The 21,042-nt window shown below is 44.5% G+C and overlaps 1 protein-coding gene across 4 annotated transcripts; it reads left to right on the top strand.

The window, feature by feature from the left end:
- The first annotated feature begins 499 nt into the window (after positions 1-499).
- On the top strand, positions 500-19,587 carry LOC121552875 (nuclear receptor coactivator 7). Of its 4 annotated transcripts, none has more exons than XM_041865959.2 (18): positions 500-674; positions 1,200-1,337; positions 3,996-4,144; positions 5,371-5,534; positions 12,577-12,647; positions 12,923-13,030; positions 13,117-13,218; positions 13,312-13,437; positions 13,525-13,709; positions 14,208-14,362; positions 14,519-15,154; positions 15,232-15,394; positions 15,516-15,666; positions 15,880-16,008; positions 16,144-16,296; positions 16,379-16,474; positions 16,605-16,678; positions 17,667-19,587. In XM_041865959.2, the coding sequence occupies exons 3-18, from the start codon at positions 4,107-4,109 to the stop codon at positions 17,800-17,802; spliced, it is 2,487 nt and encodes an 828-aa protein (XP_041721893.2). In that variant the 5' UTR covers positions 500-674; positions 1,200-1,337; positions 3,996-4,106; the 3' UTR covers positions 17,803-19,587. The 4 variants fall into 4 exon arrangements, with proteins under 4 accessions (XP_041721893.2, XP_041721895.2, XP_041721894.2 ...); XM_041865960.2 differs by lacking the exon at positions 500-674 and adding an exon at positions 696-745; XM_041865961.2 differs by lacking the exon at positions 1,200-1,337.
- Positions 19,588-21,042: the final 1,455 nt, after the last annotated feature.

Genomic DNA, 21,042 nt, shown 5'->3' with positions numbered 1-21,042 from the left:
TGAAGAGGGAGTATAGGAGGAGGCCGAGTACGCACCCTTGTGGGGCCCCTGTGTTGAGGATCAGCATAGTGGAGGTGTTGTTGCCTACCTTCACCACCTGGGGGCGGCCCCCCTCAGAAAGTCCAGGACCCAGATGCACAGGGCAGGGTTCAGACACAGGGCCCCAAGCTTAATGATGAGCTTGGAGGGTACTATGGTGTTGAAGGCTGAGCTGTAGTCAATGATATTCCTCTAGGTATTCCTCTTGTCCAGATGGGATAGGGCAGTGTGATGGCGTCATCCGTGGACATTGTGTGTAAATTTGGATAAAACACAACATTTTACAGTTGGATCACATGCATCTAAGCTCTAACTAAACCATGTTGAAAATTCCAATAGTGGTTTGTTTTCATTATAATAAATTAGTTGTTTTCTCTGAAAACCCCCATTTTGGCTAGCCCAACCGGCCGCCAGATGGTATGGCACTATTATTACAAACGACGTAAAAGGAATAATAGGGCCATCTGGCGACCGGCCGGTTGGGCTACATTTTGGCATGTCTCACGTCATGTTTGTCCGACTTCGAGGAAGATTTTAACCCACTTAACCCGAACATGTCCCCAGTTTTCACAATCGTTGTAGAGCCATTGTTATTTTGTTTCTTTGACAAAGTCAATTCTGAAGATTATTATGTGGTAAGCGATTAATTTACGTTTGTCCCTGTGCATGCGTAAACAGGAAAAGGTTGAAAATGCCATGGCATGAGGTAAGGTAAACTGGACTGGTTGTTTTTGTATTCGACGTATGAAAATGTAGTTATGTTTGCACGTAGCTACCATTGGATGATATTTCAACGTTTTATGCATGAATGTCCACTATTTGGAAATCGTAGCTCACGTTAATTTATAAACTGGTTGCCAAAGGATAACCACGCGACCGAATGGAAGCCTTGGGACGTCCCTACCCCCCCATTTGAAGTTGAAATGTAGCGGTTCTGGTAAAGGTACGTTAGGGTTTAGGGGGTAGGGACGTCCCAAGGATCCCAGATAGCACTGATCAGAAACAAACTGACTAATGAATGTGCCTACGCAGCCACAGATAACGTCATATTTGACGAAGCTAGGCTACGGTTAACGAGCTGAGCCAGCATCACCTCAGCTGTCAGTTGTGTGTGGACCTTGTCCCGTTTGCGTAGCTGAAAGTGTCCTCTCTCTCCACAGCTTCGCGCAACATACATCCAGACAGTCAGTAGACCCAGGTTGCATAACGTTACATAATTATCGGGAAATCTCTGAATTGCTGCACCAGGAACAAGCGAAGCAACCAAAGCAAAGGATGTAACGTTAGCTAGAAACACGGTGGGTAATTTAAGCTAGCTAGCAAACGTTAGTTAGCTGTTAAAGCTAGCTTTCGCTTGTATGAGCTAGCAATCTTGACTAGCTACCTAACGTAGCTAGATCTCTTAGAAGACGAAGTAAGTTAGCTAGCTAGGTCAACAGTAAGTTAGAGTTAGAAAACGATAACGTTAACGGTTAACGGATAGGAACATTTTAGCTAACGACGTTAATTGCTATAGTTTTGCCGTGTTGCTGTCTAGCTAGCTATTTGGCTCTAGATTGTCTGCCAATATCAAAAGGCTCAATGTTGGGTGTTTAATTTCTGCTGCACTTGTTAGCTGCCTACAGCCATCAAAAATGTTACGTAATGGAGCTAACGTTAGGTATTGTAAAAAAGTCCCTAGTTAGTTATCTAAAAGAGATGACCTGTCATGAAGAGAGTAGTCAGTATCACCTTGAGTATAATGCAGTTGCTCAGAGAGTTACTACCAATGTGTATAATAAAACATTGGTTACTACAGCAATTTGCTATGCTTTTCATTGTGAGCTGTTGCAGTGGATCAGGATAAGATGCACCCATAATCACCTATTCATAACCACCCACTAATCGAAAGGCAAATATTAAACTCTCACACACAGTGGAATTTGAGACTGATAAGCTATGCGTTTGCAATATGCTTTGCAAATGAGCAGGTAGCACGGCAAACATGATAACAGAATGAGATCATGTCATTGCAACCACTATGGCCTTAACATGCAACTGGAAAAGACTGATGAAGTTGGTAGCTAAATCAAATTGTGAGCTGAATGACTAGGGCCATTTTCTTTAGGAAGCCGAGGGATGTGCTTTTACTGAGTCACCGGATTTATCGAAAAATGCATAGATAATGTAATACCGATGGTATCTTTCAAAACTTCAACCGTGGATTGATGGGAAACTGAAGGAGAGAGGTGCTGCTTATAAACACGGCATGGTAACCGGGGACAGTTGTATGGTTAAACAGTACAAATACGACCTATGCAGATCGATCAAGATGGCGAGACACAAGTATAGGGACAACTGGAGGAGCAATTTAGTGGTTTGGATAATAGGCATATGTAGCAGTGGCTTCTAACTATCACGGATTACAAAAATAAATCCTGTCACTGCATGGACACCAACGCCGCCCTACCGGATGAGCTAAACACCTTTTTCTCACGCTTTGAGCAAAACGACTCTGAGCTGCCGAGGTGAGCCCCTGATGACCACGAGGCCACGTGCTTAAGGTTTCCACGGAGGGCATATGTAAGTCATTCAATCGCGTTAACCCTCGCAAGGCTGCCGGCCCAGACGTCATCCCTAGCCGCGCCCTCAGAACATGTGCAGACCAGCTAGCTGTTGTGTTTTGTGATATTTTCAATCTCTCTAGCTCAGGCCGTTAACCCCACTTGCTTCAAGATGTCCACTATCATTCCTGTGCCCAAGAAAGGGAAAGTAACTGAACTGAATAACTACCGACCAGTAGCACTCACTTAATGAAGTGCTTCAACAGGCTAGTCAAAGACTAGGTCACCTCCTCCCTCCCTGACACACTCGACCCTCTCCAATTTGCCTACTGCCCAACAGATCCACGAACTACGCAATCGCAATTGCACTGCACACTGCCCTCACCCACCTGGACAAGAGGAATGCATATGTGAGGATGCTGTTCATCGACTACAGCTCGGCCTTCAATACCATAGTGCCCTCTAAGCTCACCACAAAGCTCACAGCCCTGGGACTGACCTCCTCTCTATGCAACTGGGTCCTGGACTTTCTGACAGGCCACCCCCAGGTGGTGAAGGTAGGCAACATTACCACCTACACACTGATCCTCAACATGGGGCCCCTACAAGGGTGCGTCCTCAGTCCCCTCCTGTACTCACTGTATACCCACGACTGCGTGGCCTCACACAGTTCCAACTCCATCAAGTTCACTGATGACACGACAGTAGTAGGCCTGATTGCCAACAACGAGACTGCCTACAGGGAGGATGTAGGCACTCTGACGGTGTGGTGCCAGGTAAACAACCTCTCCTTCAACATCAGCAAAACAAAGGAACTGATTGTGGACTAAAGGAGGATTCAGGCTGGGCACACCCCCATCCTCATCAACGGGGCCGCTGTGGAGACAGTCAAAAACGTCAAGTTCCTCGGTGTACACATCTGAGGAGCTGAAATGGTCAAACCACACAGACACCGTGGTGAAGAAGGCACGATAGCGACTCTTTAACCTCAGGAGGCTGAAGAAATTAGGTCTGTCCCTGAGGACGCTCAGTGTTCAACATGAGCACCATCGAGCATACTGTTGGGCTGCATCACAGCTTGGTACGGCAACTCCACCGCTGCTGACTGCAAGGCACTACAGAGGGTGGTATGCTCAGCAGAACGCACCATTGGGTGCACACTGCCTGCCCTCCAGGACACCTACGACACCAGGTGTGGCAGGAAGGCCAAGAAGATCATCAGGGACCTCAGCCACCCAAGCCACAGCCTGTTCTCCCCGCTTTGATCACTCAGCCGCGGGCAGTACAGGAGCATCATGGCTAAAACTAACAGACTGGCCAATAGCTTGTACCCCCAGGCCATCAGGCTGCTGAATAGCCACCACTAATAGCCACCACTAATTCCCTTCAATAAAAAATGTTCTCCTCCCCCAGGATAAGGAAGTGGGAAGACTGTGGAAAGGGAGACGAGTGGGGATCGTTTTGCTCACAGGCTCGGAGCGTGTGTGTGTGTTGGGGTACATGCAGCTTTAGGATACCGCACTGATGGAGAAGAGAGAGAGGAAGCCGGGCTACTTTGCCAGGTAAGTGAAAGGTGCTTCTGTGTATAGCCTCTGTTAGGCCTATGCCAAAGTGTTTTTAGTGTTGAGGTTTTAGAGGCAGCCTGTGAAGTGGGTTTTAGTGTGTGTTACCAGCATGGGGCAACTGTTTTGCTTCACTGTTTGCATAGCAATTGAGGGAGGACAGGATTATGCTGTTTGTTACGGTGCATTGAGTGACTGTCCACTTGTTCTGTCTGCGTACTCTGACTGACATTTTGTTAACTGAGTAGTGCTCTGTAGCCATCTGGCCCTCACTGCACTGGGTACAGCTGATACTGATGCAATGGAGTCATGCGTCAACACTCACGCACAGTAGAGTAGCGGACTGGATTTCTATCCCTGTAAGTAGCTGAAGCATGAGACACCCAGGAGTGGTGATGGATGCATGAGAACCTGGCTCTGTCTACTGGGATAAGGAGGTTGCTGCTGTGTGAGTACGCAGGCAGACCAGCTATTCCTCTGCTACCAGGATAGAGTGAAAGCAAGAGGGGGATAAAAAGGTAAAGCGCCAAATAAAATCTCAACATTCCGCTCTTGCTAATGTCCCTGTGTAAAACAGGAGTGTGCTGTGTGGAATTTCTAAGTGGACTCTTGAAACGTTTACTAGATCTGTGTATGTTCTGCTGCTGTGTCCGTAATGGAGGAGTGGCTATTGGAAGGCCAGAAATGTATCGGTCTGTCTTCTCTCCAAACCTATTGATCCAGTGCTCCTCCATTACACTCTGTAACTCTTGCTGTCTAGCTCTCTCTGTCTAGCTCTCTGCTTCTCAATTTTCACATGTCCTTTGCCTGTACAGCATCTGTTTTCCTTGAATTTTGATTTCCCTGCCCCGCTCTCTCCCTCTCTCTCCCAATTTTTCTATACTGGGCCTACACGGCCAGGGCCTTGTTTACAATCCGTTTCAATCCGACTCTAGAGCTGCATGCTGCCATGTCGGCTTAGTTAACTGCAGCTTCCCCTGTTAATGAACCCACGCAGGCGGGGGTGGGAGATGCGATGACATCACCGCCTGACCTATCAATAATTAATCAGGAAAAAGGACAGAGGATAAGAGGAGCAGAGAAAGGAGAGTGGGGAGAAAGTGAGCAAGCAAAAGACAGCAACGTTTTGAGTTTTTCACAGGAAACTTTAATTGGTAGTGAAATCAAATGTTCATAAGGTTGAGTGGAAGTAAACAGATTGACCACCTCTTTCTCCATATCCTCAGGTTGAAGAGACGGAGACAGCTCAAGCAGAGCCAATCAGAGAAGGCTATGGCTGAGAAGAACCCGTCAGATTCGTCCTCGAAGACGCCCGTCATCTCCTGCCCAGACCTCCCTGCTTTTTCTGAACCCCAGGAGAGGATGAAACCAAACCCACCTGAAGGTTTAGGTAAAACACACACTACACACACAGGACCTTTCTATAGGCACAGGGACACATTAACAAAGGGTCAGAAGTACAGTACATGACCAAAAGTGTGTGGACACCTGCTCGTCGAACATCTCATTCCAAAATCATGGGCATTAATATGGAGTTGGTCTCCCCTTTGCTGCTATAAAAGCCTCCACTCTTCTGGGAAGGCTTTCCACTAGATGTTGGAACATTGCTGCGGGGACTTGCTTCCATTCAGCCACGAGCATTAGTGAGGTCGGGCTCTGATGTTGGGCGATTAGGCCTGGCTCTCAGTCGGTGTCCCAATTCATCCCAAAGGTGTTCGGTGGGGTTGAGGTCAGGGCTCTGTGCAGGCCAGTCAAGTTCTTCCACACCGATCTCGACAAACCATTTCTGTATGGACCTCGCTTTGTGCACGGGAGCATTGTCATGCTGAAACAGGAAATGGCCTTTCCCAAACTGTTGCCACAAAGCTGGACGCACAGAATCGTCTAGAATGTCATTGTATGCTGTAGCGTTAAGATTTCCCTTCACTGGAACTAAGGGGCCTAGCCCGAACCATGAAAAACAGCCCCAGACCATTATTCCTCCACCAAACTTTACAGTTGACACTGCATTGGGACAGGTAGAGTTCTCCTGGCATCCGCCAAACCCAGATCCGTCCGTTGGACTGCCAGATGGTGAAGCGTGATTCATCACTACAGAGAACGCGTTTCCACTGCTCCAGATTCCAATGGTGGCGAGCTTTACACCACTCCAGTCGACGCTTGGCATTACGCATGGGGATATTTGGCTGCTCGGCCATAGAAACCAATTTCATGAAGCTCCCGACGAACAGTTCTTGTGCTGACGTTGCTTCCAGGGGCAGTTTGGAACTCGGTAGTGAGTGTTTCAACTGAGGACGGACGATTTTTACGCACTTCAGCACTTACAGTTGACCGGGGTAGCTTTAGCAGGGCGGTCATTTGACAAACTTATTTGTTGGAAAGGTGACATCCTATGACATTGCCACGTTGAAAGTCACTGAGCTCTTCAGTAAGGCCATTTTAGACACCTGTCAGCAACGGGTGTGGCTGAAATCCACTAACTTGAAGGGGTGTCCATATAAGTTTGTGTATACTGTACCAGTCAAAAGTTTGGCCACACCTAGTCATTCCAGGGTTTTTCTTTATTTTTACTATTTTATACATTGTAGAATAATAATGAAGAAATCAACTATGAAATATCACATATGGAATCATGTAGTAACCAAAAAAGTGTTAAACAAATCAAAATATATTTTATATTTGAGATTCTTCAAAGTAGACACCCTTTGCCTTGTTGACAGCTTTGCACACTCTTAGCATTCACTCAACCAGCTTCATGAGGTAGTCACCTGGAATGCATTTCAATTAACCGGTGTGCTTTGTTAAAAGTTAATTTGTGGAATTTCTTTCCTCCTTAATGCGTTTGAGCCAATCAGTGTGTTGTGGCAAGGTAGGGGTGGTATACAGAGGATAGCCCTATTTGGTAAAAGACCAAGTCCATATTATGGCAAGAGCAGCTCAAATAAGCAGTCCATCATTACTTTAAGACATGAAGGTCAGTCAATACAGAACATTTCAATAACTTTTAAAGTTTCTTCAAGTGCAGTCGCAAAAACCATTAAGCGCTATGATGAAACTGTCTCTCATGAGGACCGCCACAGGAAAGGAAGACACAGCATTACCTCTGCTGCAGAGGATAAGTTCAGCATTAACTGCACCTCGTTGCAGCCCAAATAAATGTTTCACAGAGTTCAAGTAACAGACACATCTCAACATCAACTTTTCAGAGGAGACTGCGTGAATCAGGCCTTCATGGTCGAATTGCTGCAAAGAAACCACTACTAAAAGGACACCAATAAGAAGAAGACACCTGCTTGGGCCAAGAAACACGAGCAATGGACATTAGACTTATGGATATCTGTCCTTAGGTCTGATGAGTCCAAATTTGAGATTTTTGGTTCCAACCACAGTGTCTTTGTGAGACGCAGAGTCAGTGAACGGATGATCTCCGCATGTGTGGTTCCCACAGTGAAGCATGGAGGAGGAGGTGTGGGGGTGCTTTGCTGGTGACACTGTCTGTGATTTCTTTAGAATTTAAGGCCCACTTAACCAGCATGACTACAACAGCATTCTGCAGCGATACTCCATCCCATCTGGTTTGCGCTTAGTGGGACTATCATTTGTTTTTCAACAGGACAATGACCTTAAACACACCTCCAGGCTGTGTAAGGGCTATTTGACCAAGAAGGAGAGTGATGAGTTGGACCGCAGAGTGAAGGAATAGCAGCCAACAAGTGCTCAGCATATGTGGGAACTCCTTCAAGGCTGTTGGAAAAGCATTCCTCATGAAGCTGGTTGAGAGAATGCCAGGAGTGTGCAAAGCTGTCAAAGGGTGGCTACCTTGAACAATATATTTTGATTTGTTTAACACTTTCTTGGTTACTACATGATTCCATATGTGTTATTTCATAGTTTTGATGTCTTCACTATTATTCTACAATGTATAACATAGTAAAAATAAAAAACCCTTGAATGAGTAGGTGTCCAAACTTTTGACTGGTACTGTGTGTATATACAGTGGGGAGAACAAGTATTTGATACACTGCCGATTTTGCAGGTTTTCCTACTTACAAAGCATGTAGAGGTCTGTAATTTTTATCATAGGTACACTTTAACTGTGAGAGACGGAATCTAAAACAAAAATCCCGAAAATCACATTGTATGATTTTTAAGTAGTTAATTTGCATTTTATTGCATGACATAAGTATTTGATACATCAGAAAAGCACAACTTAATATTTGGTACAGAAACCTTTGTTTGCAATTACAGAGATCATACGTTTCCTGTAGGTCTTGACCAGGTTTGCACACACTGCAGCAGGCATTTTGGCCCACTCCTCCATACAGACCTTCTCCAGATCCTTCAGGTTTTGGGGCTGTCGCTGGGCAATACGGACTTTCAGCTCCCTCCAATGATGTTCTATTGGGTTCAGGTCTGGAGACTGGCTAGGCCACTCCAGGACCATGAGATGCTTCTTACGAAGCCACTCCTTAGTTGCCCTGGCTGTGTGTTTTGGGTCATTGTCATGCTGGAAGACCCAGCCACGACCCATATTCAATGCTATTACTGAGGGAAGGAGGTTGTTGGCCAAGATCTCGCGATACATGGCCCCATCCATCCTCCCCTCAATACGGTGCAGTCGTCCTGTCCCCTTTGCAGAAAAGCATCCCAAAGAATGATGTTTCCACCCCCATGCTTCACGGTTGGGATGGTGTTCTTGGGGTTGTACTCATCCTTCTTCTTCCTCCAAACACGGCGAGTGGAGTTTAGACCAAAAAGCTCTTATTTTTGTCTCATCAGACCACATGACCTTCTCCCATTCCTCCTCTGGATCATCCAGATGGTCATTGGCAAACTTCAGACGGGCCTGGACATGCGCTGGCTTGAGCAGGGGGACCTTGCGTGTGCTGCAGGATTTTAATCTATGACGGCGTAGTGTGTTACTAATGGTTTTCTTTGAGACTGTGGTCCCAGCTCTCTTCAGGTCATTGACCAGGTCCTGCCGTGTAGTTCTGGGCTGATCCCTCACCTTCCTCATGATCATTGATTCCCCACGAGGTGAAATCTTGCATGGAGCCCCAGACCGAGGGTGATTGACCGTCATCTTGAACTTCTTCCATTTCCTAATAATTGCGCCAACAGTTGTTGCCTTCTCACCAAGCTGCTTGCCTATTGTCCTGTAGCCCATCCCAGCCTTGTGCATGTCTACAATTTTATCTCTGATGTCCTTACACAGCTCTCTGGTCTTGGCCATTGTGGAGAGGTTGGAGTCTGTTTGATTGAGTGTGTGGACAGGTGTCTTTTATACAGGTAACGAGTTCAAACAGGTGCAGTTAATACAGGTAATGAGTGGAGACCAGGAGGGCTTCTTAAAGAAAAACTAACAGGTCTGTGAGAGCCGGAATTCTTACTGGTTGGTAGGTGATCAAATACTTATGTCATGCAATAAAATGCAAATTATTTACTTAAAAATCATGCAATGTGATTTTCTGGATTGTTGTTTTAGATTCCGTCTCTCACGGTTGAAGTGTACCTATGATAAAAATTACAGACCTCTACATGCTTTGTAAGTAGGAAAACCTGCAAAATTGGCAGTGTATCAAATACTTGTTCTCCCCACTGTATATTGTGTAGTGTTTCCTAAGGAAGCTGCATAACTGACTAGATTCTGTTCATAGTCTTTCCAGTTTTTGATGATTTGGCAGATTTTAGGACAATTGGTTGGATATCCTCAGCTCTCCCTTCGGATTCTTTTGGTTGGATGGAGAGAGCCAGTTGGCAGGCCAAATTCTCCATGTTTTTCAATGGCATACCACAGTATCATCCTGGCATTAGAAGTGTGCTGCGTATGAACTATCACAAGTAGCCTAAAGAGTGTATATTCAACACTAAAGAACACTGAGTGTACAAAACATTAAAGGAAAGGTTCACCCATTTTGAATGTTATATTGTTTTTGTGCATCTCTGAGTGATGTTCTATCGATTTCTCTGGGTCACTTCATGTTTTCACGTGTCTGAGTTATTGGCATTTTCAGCAGGCAGAAATCCGGCCGGTATTACGTAGCACCGTGATTTAGTCGTTCTCACTACACTGGAAGTTAATAGGAATACGAATTTTTGATCGCAAAAACGTCTATCATACATTTCAGATTTCAATACTGGCCGATGTCATAACTCGGGAGGATGTCTTCTCTCAAATGAGCAATTGATCATATTTTTGCGATAAACCTACCTCGAATTTGTAATTGAATGGAGGGTCTAGCACATTTTTCCTATTTGTCTGGATGCATTGCATGGTGCAGTTGCCAGAGATCTTATAGAAAGGAGATAGGAATCAATGAATGAAGGAACGTATAACGCCCCACCCAGCAGACTGTCGTCCAATCGCGTTCACGTTGTCATGCTGCGTCACGCGGTTGCTAAGCTAATCGTTACGCAATCCCTTCTCAAAGTCAGTGTATATGTCAAGAAACTATTTTCCTCGAAAGTACATAATGTCACGATTCCAAAACTATACGATAATTAATATCTCACATGTCAGAAAATATTTGTAATGTTGTACTTCTTGTTGATGAAATTTGTGCAAATGTTGGGTTTTTAGCTAGCGGCCAATAAACTCCCATTCACTCCCTGAAGGAGAGAGCTCCTTGCCCCAGAATCGCCCAGAATGCATTGGCATAGCATGGGCAACGTTTCCCATCTCTTCAAAAGTATATCTGTCGTTGCGAATGTCAGACAGATTGTGGACTCCTAAATTAATAGTGCAGTTTGTTTAGGCGATTTTACAGCTAACTACCTGGTATTGTCTTTCGGTTATTGTGTGTAACTACGTTTGCTTGCTAGCCAGCCTATAGCGAGATCATTGCATTGTGGATTTTGTAGTCGACTTGACCTGCAACAGATTTCGACAACGATTTTCCATGCTGCTACCAACCTTACTATAATGGCAAAGGCGCTACAGAAGGTAGTGCGGTCGGCCCAGTACATCACAACAAATTGTCAGACTCCAACCACCCAAGTCATAGACTGTTCTCTCTGCTACCGCATGGCTGATCGGAAATTTTAGAGGCACTCCTGTTGGCCACAGTGACAAAATGAAATTCTACACATTTTGCCATGTGGCGGAGAGAGAATTTTTCAGTTTTAATGCTAATTTCCTGCAATGCGATCTGAGTGACTCAAACATTATAGCAAAATCAAATTATCCTAAATGCATAATTTTGGGATTTTAGATTCTCCCTGACTGTAAAGCCTTTATTTTGGTGATTGTTGGTTCTAGTCGTTTAAGTTTACCCTGAAAAATGATTTTTTTAAAAGTAACTTTTCTATGCAGAAAAAAACCTAATCTTCATTAGAAACTTAGAGGGAAAATCTAAATATGCAACAACTAGGATTTTGGCTTCTGGACAACGAAAGAAAGTTTATATGAAAACCAGGAGTGAAATTCTGAGAAGCTTTTTTGTTTGCTACTGCTAGCTTAGCTGTTAGTAGCTGCTGAGAGCTGCTCCTCTCTCTCTCCCTCTGCTCCACTGCTGCAGCCTGTGTCTGAGTTGCCTAGCAATGAGTCTCCACTCTGGCTTGCTCATGGCTCACTCTGACTAGAGACAGAGCCATTAGTTGACATTAAGCAAGCTACTTTCTTACTCTAGACACTCACTATACTATTTTCGGCAAAATAATAATTCCGGTCGACTCCGACACTGTTTCCGGTTTTATGACTGACGAGATTTGTAAAATTTGGACACCAATTTCATTCTACACAATTATGCAAATTAACCTATAGACCGATAAGTGACTAACCGTTAACATCCCTAGTCTGCAGCCTTTTAATTCCGAGGATGTTGCGTAATGACCATACAAACATGTTATTAAATGCGAAAAGAGAGTCCTATCATCCTAGTTATGCACTCACTGACCAAGGAGTCTATGTAGGCCTACACTGCATTCACTTAGTGACAGGACACAGAAATACTATTTTTGGTCTATATTATGACTATTTCTTGATCTGATAAAGCTAACAGCCACTAGTTAGTACAAAGACAGTAATGAATAAGTGACCGCTCTGTACAAGAGGTGAACTCTGTGTAGATGTACAGTGACTCACAGCTGGACTCCTCACAGCCTACTGTACAATGCTGAGTAAATCCTCCAGTTTCTATAGAGGAGCTGGAGTAGAGGAAGTAGTGGGAGGGTGTTCTAATGAACTGGCTCTGGTAATAAGTGCTGACTATGACTGTAGTGTAGAGAGTTCACTACGATACTAGCTAGCCGGGTGTGTTCCGTGTGTGTGTGAGCGAGCAAGGGTTTTGATTTTAATATAGTTCTATTTAAAGCAGTGTGCGCTAGTTTGTGTATACATGCATTTGTGTTTCTGAATGAGCTGAGCGATTTTTGAGCTGTTTTCAGGCTATCATCTCTATACTGTGTCCGTGACCTATTTCGCTGTCTTTCAGATGACAGCAGCAACATGAGCAGCCAGGCCAAGAGAGAGAAGAGGAGGCCCCCCGGGACAGTGGAGTATACTGTGAGTACAGGCTGCCTCACTACCTCCACCCTCTGACACTACAACTCCCACATGGGGTTCGGACTCAGACTCTAGCTTAGGAAAGCAATGTGGACAATAAACCTCAAGTTTTCTTTTCGTAATTAAATAAAATAGCAAATAAGTTGCATGCAATTCAGGGATTCAAGGTTTCTGCTTTCTAATTTTGTATTTCATGCTGCATTTTGCTTTGGATAGATTGATACTTTTGGTAATAAATAATACACATTTACCAAGGATGTAACTTCATGTTACAGGTGGGACCCCAGGAATCTCTAAACAGCATTGCTCTGAAGTTCAACATCAACCCCAACAAACTGGTGCAGCTCAACCGCCTCTTCTCCCGCAGTGTCTATCCTGGACAGGTGAGCTTTCAGCACATAACACACCACTTCCTGCTGTCAATCCTGGATTTCTGATTGGCTAACACACCTGTCCGTCACCCTTGCAGAAGCTGTTTGTTCCTGACATGGGCCAATCGGAAGCCGACTCTCAGTCTGTGGGTTCTTCTGACCCCACCTCCACCAATGGCCTATCAGAGAAGGTGTCACAGGTAAGTCAGTTCTCCTTGTTAAGAAGAACCAGACTAAAGTCATCAATTTGATCCTAGTTCTCTGCTCGTCCATGTTGCCTGGCAATGTTACAGGATGGAGACTCCAGCGGCAGGTCAGTAAGACCGTTACGACGTGAGCGGTCTCCCCTGTCCGAGGACGAGAGCCCCGCCATAGTCAAGTTCATCAAGATGAGCTGCAAGTACTTCACTGACGGAATGGTGAGTGGCCACGCCGGAGGCCATTTTGAAATGAAAACAACCACCACAACAGAGATTTAAACTCCTGTCTTTTATTGTGTCTCCCAGGGTGTGGTGGGAGGGGTGATGATCGTGACGCCCAACAACATCATGTTTGACCCTCACAAGTCGGACCCCCTGGTGATCGAGCACGGCTGTGAGGAGTACGGCCTGATCTGCCCCATGGAGGAGGTGGTGTCTGTGGCCCTCTATGACGACATCTCCCGCATGAAGCTGAAGGACGCGCTGCCGTCGTAAGGACCCACCCTGTCATCCTGAGACTTTTTCGCGCTGTCAATTCATCTTTCACGCCCTATTTAAACCCTTATTTTCCCCCTTTCTTGATCTTATCTTAACCTTGCTTTTCTTACTTATTCGTTATGTGTCGCATTCTGTCTTCTTGCTCTTTCTACCTCTTCCTGCACTCTTCTCCCTCTCTCCCATGTTCGTTCTTTCTTCTCCCTCTGAGGTGAAAAGGTTAACTGACTTGCCGAGCTCATGCTATAGGGTTTCCTGTTCCAGATTGTAAGGGCAGACATGACTCTCATTCATATTTTTTTCTTTCGTTTAGCTAGTTCATTGTTGTTTAGTTACTATTATTTGTAGTATTATAATTTCGCCTTTTGAATTCCCTTTTATTTGTGTTCTGTTTTTGAGTTGCATTTTCATTTTGTTCATTTATGATTTGTTTAATTTTCCCATCCTCCGTTGCGATGTGCGTGTGGTGCCCCCTGACTCCTGACCCCGCACAGAGACCTACCCCAGGATCTGTGTCCTCTGTATAGGCCCGGGGAGTGGGAGGAGCTGCCCTCAGAGAGCGACCTCAACCCCTTCAGCCGCTACGAGGCGCTGGATCCCAAACGACCCATCGTCCTGGACGACGTCGACTCTGCCCTGTCAGAGACGGGTATGACTGAGAGATAACACACAATGATCTGTATTGGAGCAGGATGAATCATAGAAAATCAATATGAATCAAAATAGCTTATGCTGAATATGAATTGAGCAATATTTTGATCCATGTGGTCATTTTAATAATACCGCATGTTTTCTTATATCCCAGTCATAGAAAGGGCAGAGTGTGAGCCAGCAGACCAGTCTCCATCAGACGAGGGTTTCACAGAGCTGGAGCTTCCCTTGAACGGGAGCGCTGAGGAACCAGTGAGTGGATCCAGACCGCCTGCCAGTGCTACCAGCCAGGACCAGCAGGGAGAGCTCCCAGGATCTAGTTCCCCTAAACGGGCAGAGTCCCAGGACCAGTCCCTCTCTGACCCAGTCCCACTGACCTCGCAGAAAGGGGAGGAGGATGAAGGACTGGTACAGAACAGCTCCATTGAGGAAACTACAGAATCACTGCCTGTCCTTTCAGAGACTGAGAAAGACACTGAACTGTTGAAGGAGAAGCCTGCTAGTCTAGCCATACGCCAAGCCAAAGATGGGAACTCTACAGGGCAACTGGTGAACAGTGTTAGCATTAGCGACCAATCAGAATCAGAAATTGACCAAAATAGGAAGCTGAGCTTGAGTGAGACCGCTGCGGCTTCGGGGAAATGTAGTTCTCAGGAACCCAGCCCTGCAGAGGAGCTGCAGAACGGACCAATGGTAGAGGAGGGGCTGAGTGAGGAAGAGAAGCGGAAGAGGAGCAACGAGGCGGAGGTGAAGTCCTGGCTGCTGGAGAGGATGCAAGCGCCCATCCAAAGTGAGTGTTCAGAAGCGTTTTGTGCAGTTTCTTGTACTGCATTGTTTCAATATTACATATTTTCTCTCTCTCTGCAGACATGCTGCTCTCCACAGAGGAGAAGAGTAAGACCCCACCCATGTTCCTCTGCTTCAAGGTGGGCAAGCCCATGAGGAAATCCTTCATCATTGGCCGGACATCAAGCCCCGCCCACACGCGAGGAAAGCAGCCGGAGTACTGGTTTGCTGTGCCCCAGGAGAGGTGAGAGGTCAACCAATGAGAACAGTCACAGCCAGAACCTCTTTATGAGAACTGTGGTGTATTCACAATGATATAAACGTTGAATGAATGTTCTGAAACATAAATGTGTGGTGTGTTTCAGGGTGGACCACCTGTATGCGTTCTTCGTCCAGTGGTCTCCTGACGTGTACGGTAAGGAGGCCAGAGAGCAGGGCTTTGTGGTTGTAGAGAAGGACGAGCTCAACATGATCGATAACTTCTTCAGTGACCCCAAGTCTTCTCGCAGCTGGGAGGTGAGTTCACATGGCATGACCGCACAGATGAGAGTATTATTTTGACTGTGGTGTTATATGTTCGCATTGTAGTCAAGTGTTTTGTAACTGTGGTTGTATGTGCGTTTTTTTGTGTTTGGAGCAAGCTGTGTTCAATGGTTTGACCATGCATTGAGTTTAGTGTGTTTTGACTGTACGGTTGAGATGTCTGACCGTACATGGTTGTGTTCGTAGATCATCACCATCAACGAGGCGAAGCGCAGGCAGAGTTTTGGCAGCTACGATGGGGAGGAGCCTTTGGCGGATCTACTGCCCATGCTCAGTGATCCCAGCGCTCTGCTACAGGACACACACATAGAAAAGGTAAACACACACATGCCATGACACACAAAACACTTTCAATCAAGAAAACATACCAACTGCAACAGTGTGACTTCACCTACACAAACTCAGAAATACACACTTTCCTGAATCACGTGTCTTTCTCTCTCCCCACAGCTTGCGTGTCGGCTGCCAGCGCGGGTGCAGGGGTATCCATGGCGACTGGCTTACAGTACGGTGGAACACGGGACCAGCCTAAAGACCCTGTACAGGAGCCTATTAGAGGTGGACAGCCCTGTGCTACTGGTCATCAAAGACATGGACAACCAGGTACACACACTGACCATGGTGCTCAATTTGTATTGGACTCTTGAGTTTTATTCGCTCTCTTTTTCTCTTCCCCCCCCCCCAGTTGTTTGGGGGATACTCCACCCATCCCTTCAGAGTAAGTGAGCACTGCTACGGCACGGGAGAGACCTTCCTCTTCAGTTTCTGCCCTGAGATCAAGGTCAGACATACTCTCATATGTATACTCTGTGTTTTATCCACATACCTATGTTCAAGTTTTATAATGAATGTTTGACCTCTGTCATTGCTTTGCTGCCTGACTTGCTGTGGATTGCTTTTCCTGTGCTCAGGTGTACCGCTGGACTGGGGAGAACTCCTACTTTGTGAAAGGCAACATAGACTCTCTTCAGATGGGAGGAGGAGGGTGAGTGTATCTGAATATACAGTCCCTTCAGAAAGTATTCATACCATTTGACTTATTCCACATTTTGTGTTACAGCCTGTAGTAAAAATTATTTTATCAATTTTGACAAATCTCACCCTTCCACACACAATACTCCATAATGACAAAGTGAAAACATGTTAGTAGAAATGTTAGCAAATTTATTGAAACTGAAATACAGAAATATCTAATTTACATAAGTATTCCCACCCCTGAGTCAGTACATGTTAGAATCACCTTTGGCAGTGAGTACAGCTGTGAGTCTTTCTGGGTAAGTCTCCTAAGAGCTTTGCACACCTGGATTGTACAATATTTGCACATTATTCTTTAAAAAAATTATTCAAGCTCTGGTTTTTACCCATCTACCAATAGGTGCCCTTCATTGCGAGGCATTGAAAAACCTCCCTGGTCTTTGTGGTTGAATCTGTGTTTGAAATTCACTGCTCGACTGAGGGACCTTACCGATAATTGTATGTGTGGGGTAGAGAGATGAGGTAGTCATTCAAAAATCATGTTAAACACTATTATTGCACAAAGTGAGTCCATGCAACTTATTATGTGACTTGTTAAGCAAATGTTTACTCCTGAACTTATTTAGGCTTGCCATAACAAAGGGGTTGAATACTTATTGACACAAGACATTTCAGCTTTTCATTTTTAATTAATTTGTCAAAACATAATTCTAGTTTGGCATTATGGGGTATTGTGTGTAGGCCAGTGACACAAAATCTCAATTGAATCAATTTTAAATTTGGGCTGTAACACAACAAAATGTGGAAAAAGTCAAGGGGTGTGAATACTTTCTGAAGGTACTGTATGTGGTTGAGCAATGTGAGACTATCTTTGTGTGACCTGCTCTCTCGCTCTCGGTTGAAGTCAACTGGTAGTTGTCATGAGATTGTCTGACTTTTCCCTGTCTCTCTCCCTCTTTCTCCTTCCCTCCCTTTTCTCTCCCTCGCCCTCTCCCTAGAGGTCAGATAGGGCTGTGGCTGGATGCTGACCTGTACCACGGCACCACCTCCAGCTGTGCCACTTTCCACAACCAGCCCCTCTCTACCCAGAAAGACTTCATCATCCACAGTGTGGAGGTCTGGGCCTTCGAGTAGCCTCCCTCCCTCCACCTCCTCCAGTGTCCCCCCCCCCCCCCAAAACCCACCCGGGGGGAGACCATGACCTAGCTTCAACGCCCATCCCTTACTCTACCAGAATGGGAAGCTGATGATTTGACATGGTGTGTGTCATGGTTTATGCCAGTTGGTTTGATGTGGTTTGTCCTGAGGGTGGCAGTGGTGTGAGAAGCTGTGGCTGTATTTTCCTCTCACTCTATTGGCTGCCTTATACCTCCCATGCCGCCCACAGCTATCCCAGCATGCAGCCTGCCTGCAGAACTCAAAACTTCTACCCACTCGGAGAAGAGTGACAAGTTCCTGGAGGATCAAAGAGGCGAGCGATTGTCCTGCAATTGGCCTAGCTAACGGAATCAGTCATAAGTTAATTTAAAACACTATCAAAACATAGGCAATGAAATGTGAGATTGTTGTAGTAGGGATGGGGCTAGTGGGTGCAATGCACATAAAAAAGGAACAAGGCATCTGGTAACAGATGAGTAAACATGACTATCAATTCTCTACAAACGCAACAAATCAGAATATTCTGGTTGATAACAAAAGGAGCAATCGTTTTTCCCTGACATGTTATGAACTGATGTGAAAAGAGGAGAAAGGTATTTTGAGACTAATTTCTCTTCCAAAATACATCTGCCCCAAAACCACTTTAAATATAGGAGTAATTGTTTACAAAGAAAAGAGACTTACCTTCACTGAAGGTTGTCTTGTTCTCATGTCTCCAGTCCTAATTAGACTGAATGAGAATGTTACATTGCATTTCAGAGCATTCCATGTCCCTCGCTTTCCAAAATCTGTCCACTAAGAAGGGAACATAAAGTGGGGAGGTTTTGCAATTACCAAATGAGGTTTTATTTTACTTTTGTATCTGTTTTGTGTTTCTCATCACATTTTTATAATTTCTTACGATTTATTTGTACAAAGAATGTATGCCTTTTGAAATAGTTTCACCTTTTTATAGAATTGTATTTTTTGGTGAATGTGTTGGTTTGTTTTCAGTTTTTCGGAAGTCCTGTGATCAGATCGGCCACATGGTTGATACATCCAAGCACTAAATAGATTGAAGAATCTCAAGGCGGTATTAGTCTGTCACATCTTTGACCAACTGTACCTTCTCTTTGTTTAAGGTGTGTTTCTGTAAGTAGAGAGAGTTACAGCAGAATGAGAGTTTAGTCTACTCAAGTGTTCATTAGAACACATGAACCAAGGGAAGTAGAGAGGTGTAAGATGGTTCAATAAGTAACTCCAAGTTGATTGGTCTGGTCTGTGGAATTAACATCAATCATTTGTTTGTGTATAAACCTGCCACTATTGTCATTTTCTGCCACTACATAAGGGAAGGACCGGTGACCACTGAGATTTCGGGAAAGAAAGGGATATACCATTTTGTTTTTTCTTAACGTGTGCTGTTGAGATCTTATACCACTGTTTTCCAGACCAATGTTGATAAATGGAGTGTTGGTGTCTGTATCAAGTAAGTTACCATGAGCTGACTAGGCCTACTGCATGACATACAGAAAATACTGTAGCTGTAATACAGACAATACTGCTTAAATGACATTCCTCTTTCTGCATACTACTATTCACAAATCCTTATAGGTGTGGCTTTGTTTGTTTCTGTGTAATAGATGTTGTGTTCTCACTGTGAATGTTCCCAAAGTGTTATTTCCTGTGAATCCAAAACTGTCATATTATAGGTGAATATCACCGAGGATATTTATTGTATTGTTGCCACGTTTAAACCGAAATAATAAACAAATAATACGATGCCAGCCTGAGACACTCCCCCCTCGCACACATCCACTTGTTTACCTTTCCAAGGTTTGCTTACTTATTTACTTATTATCTTATGTAGGCTACATAGGCACATTTCACTATAGGTAAAGCTGACAATGTTGCAAAATAGTTTAGGATTTATTAAATTGCTCAACATCTAGCAGGTGTTGGTGCTTGGTGTCTGAGCTGGGTTATTTCCTTTCACCAGATAGGAAAACTATTATGACAAAATACCCCTTTATGCCCAGGGGTTGGACTTGACTTACCACAACTTTTCATTGACTACTACACTATAGTTCTTATAAACAGGGCAAAACTGTATAAACTATCATAAGATATGGGAGCTATACAAAGCAGACAAACAGAGCTACTAAGTCAGCCCATATGGAAGGAGGACTCTGCCATGGATCCAGGCCGGCGTGGTGAGAACTCGATCAATTGGAATGTGAAGATATTTTATTTCAAAGAACACTCTGTAAACCACGCTCCAGTGGGCAGAGCTAGGCATGTTTCACTTGGACACGTTTTAATATGGAGAAAAGCCTCTCATTTTACAATGGGTCCGCCATGGTTCTGTGTATCGTAGTTATATTTGAGACCAGTGAATTGCGGTTAATTACATCTGACTTAAGTCATATATATTTGAGAAGGAAACGAGTCCCAGACTGTTCTCAATAGAACATACCAAAGTGTAACCTGGTCTCCGAGCATTTCGTTTTATTCTGTACCTAAATCCGAGACACTCCATTTAGTATGATATGTACATTTGGTATGGTTACATAAAACAGATGGTTACTCAAGGCAAAAACGAAAGGAGGGTGGTTAGATGGGTGGGAGTATAACACCAATGTCTAGCAACTCAAAAGGTTGTGAGTTTGAATCTCATCACGGACAATTTTAGCTAATTAGCAACCTTTCAACTACTTACTACTTTTTAGCTACCAGCAATTACTTAGCATTTAGCTAACCCTAACCTTAACACTTTCAGCTAACCCTTCACCTAACCCTTTAACCTAACTCCTCAATTTAACCCTAGACCCTAGTCTAGCTAATATTAGCGAGCTAGCTAACGTTAGCCACCTAGCTCGAATTTGTAACATATAATTTGTTTGGAAAATACGTAACATATTGTGCGTTTTGCTTATTCGTAAAACATAATGAGTTGTAATTTGTAACATATACGAAATGGGTGATGGACATGCACAAATGAATCAGTGGCGACCCATCATTCGGGGTAGGTAGGGCAGAGACCCACCTGTTTTGAGCCCCACATTTTTATCAGAATAAATAAAAAATATATCATATCAGTTTGCAAACAATGTGAAAAAAATACATTTAAACTCCGTTTTTCACAATTCCTGACATTTAATCCCAGTAAAAATTCCCTGTTTTAGGTCAGTTAGGATCACCACTTTATTTTAAGAATGTCAAATGTCAGAATAATAG

This window comes from Coregonus clupeaformis, chromosome 36 (assembly GCF_020615455.1).
Source record: "Coregonus clupeaformis isolate EN_2021a chromosome 36, ASM2061545v1, whole genome shotgun sequence".
NCBI lineage: Eukaryota > Metazoa > Chordata > Actinopteri > Salmoniformes > Salmonidae > Coregonus > Coregonus clupeaformis.
This window is presented reverse-complemented; position numbering and strand designations above follow the sequence as displayed.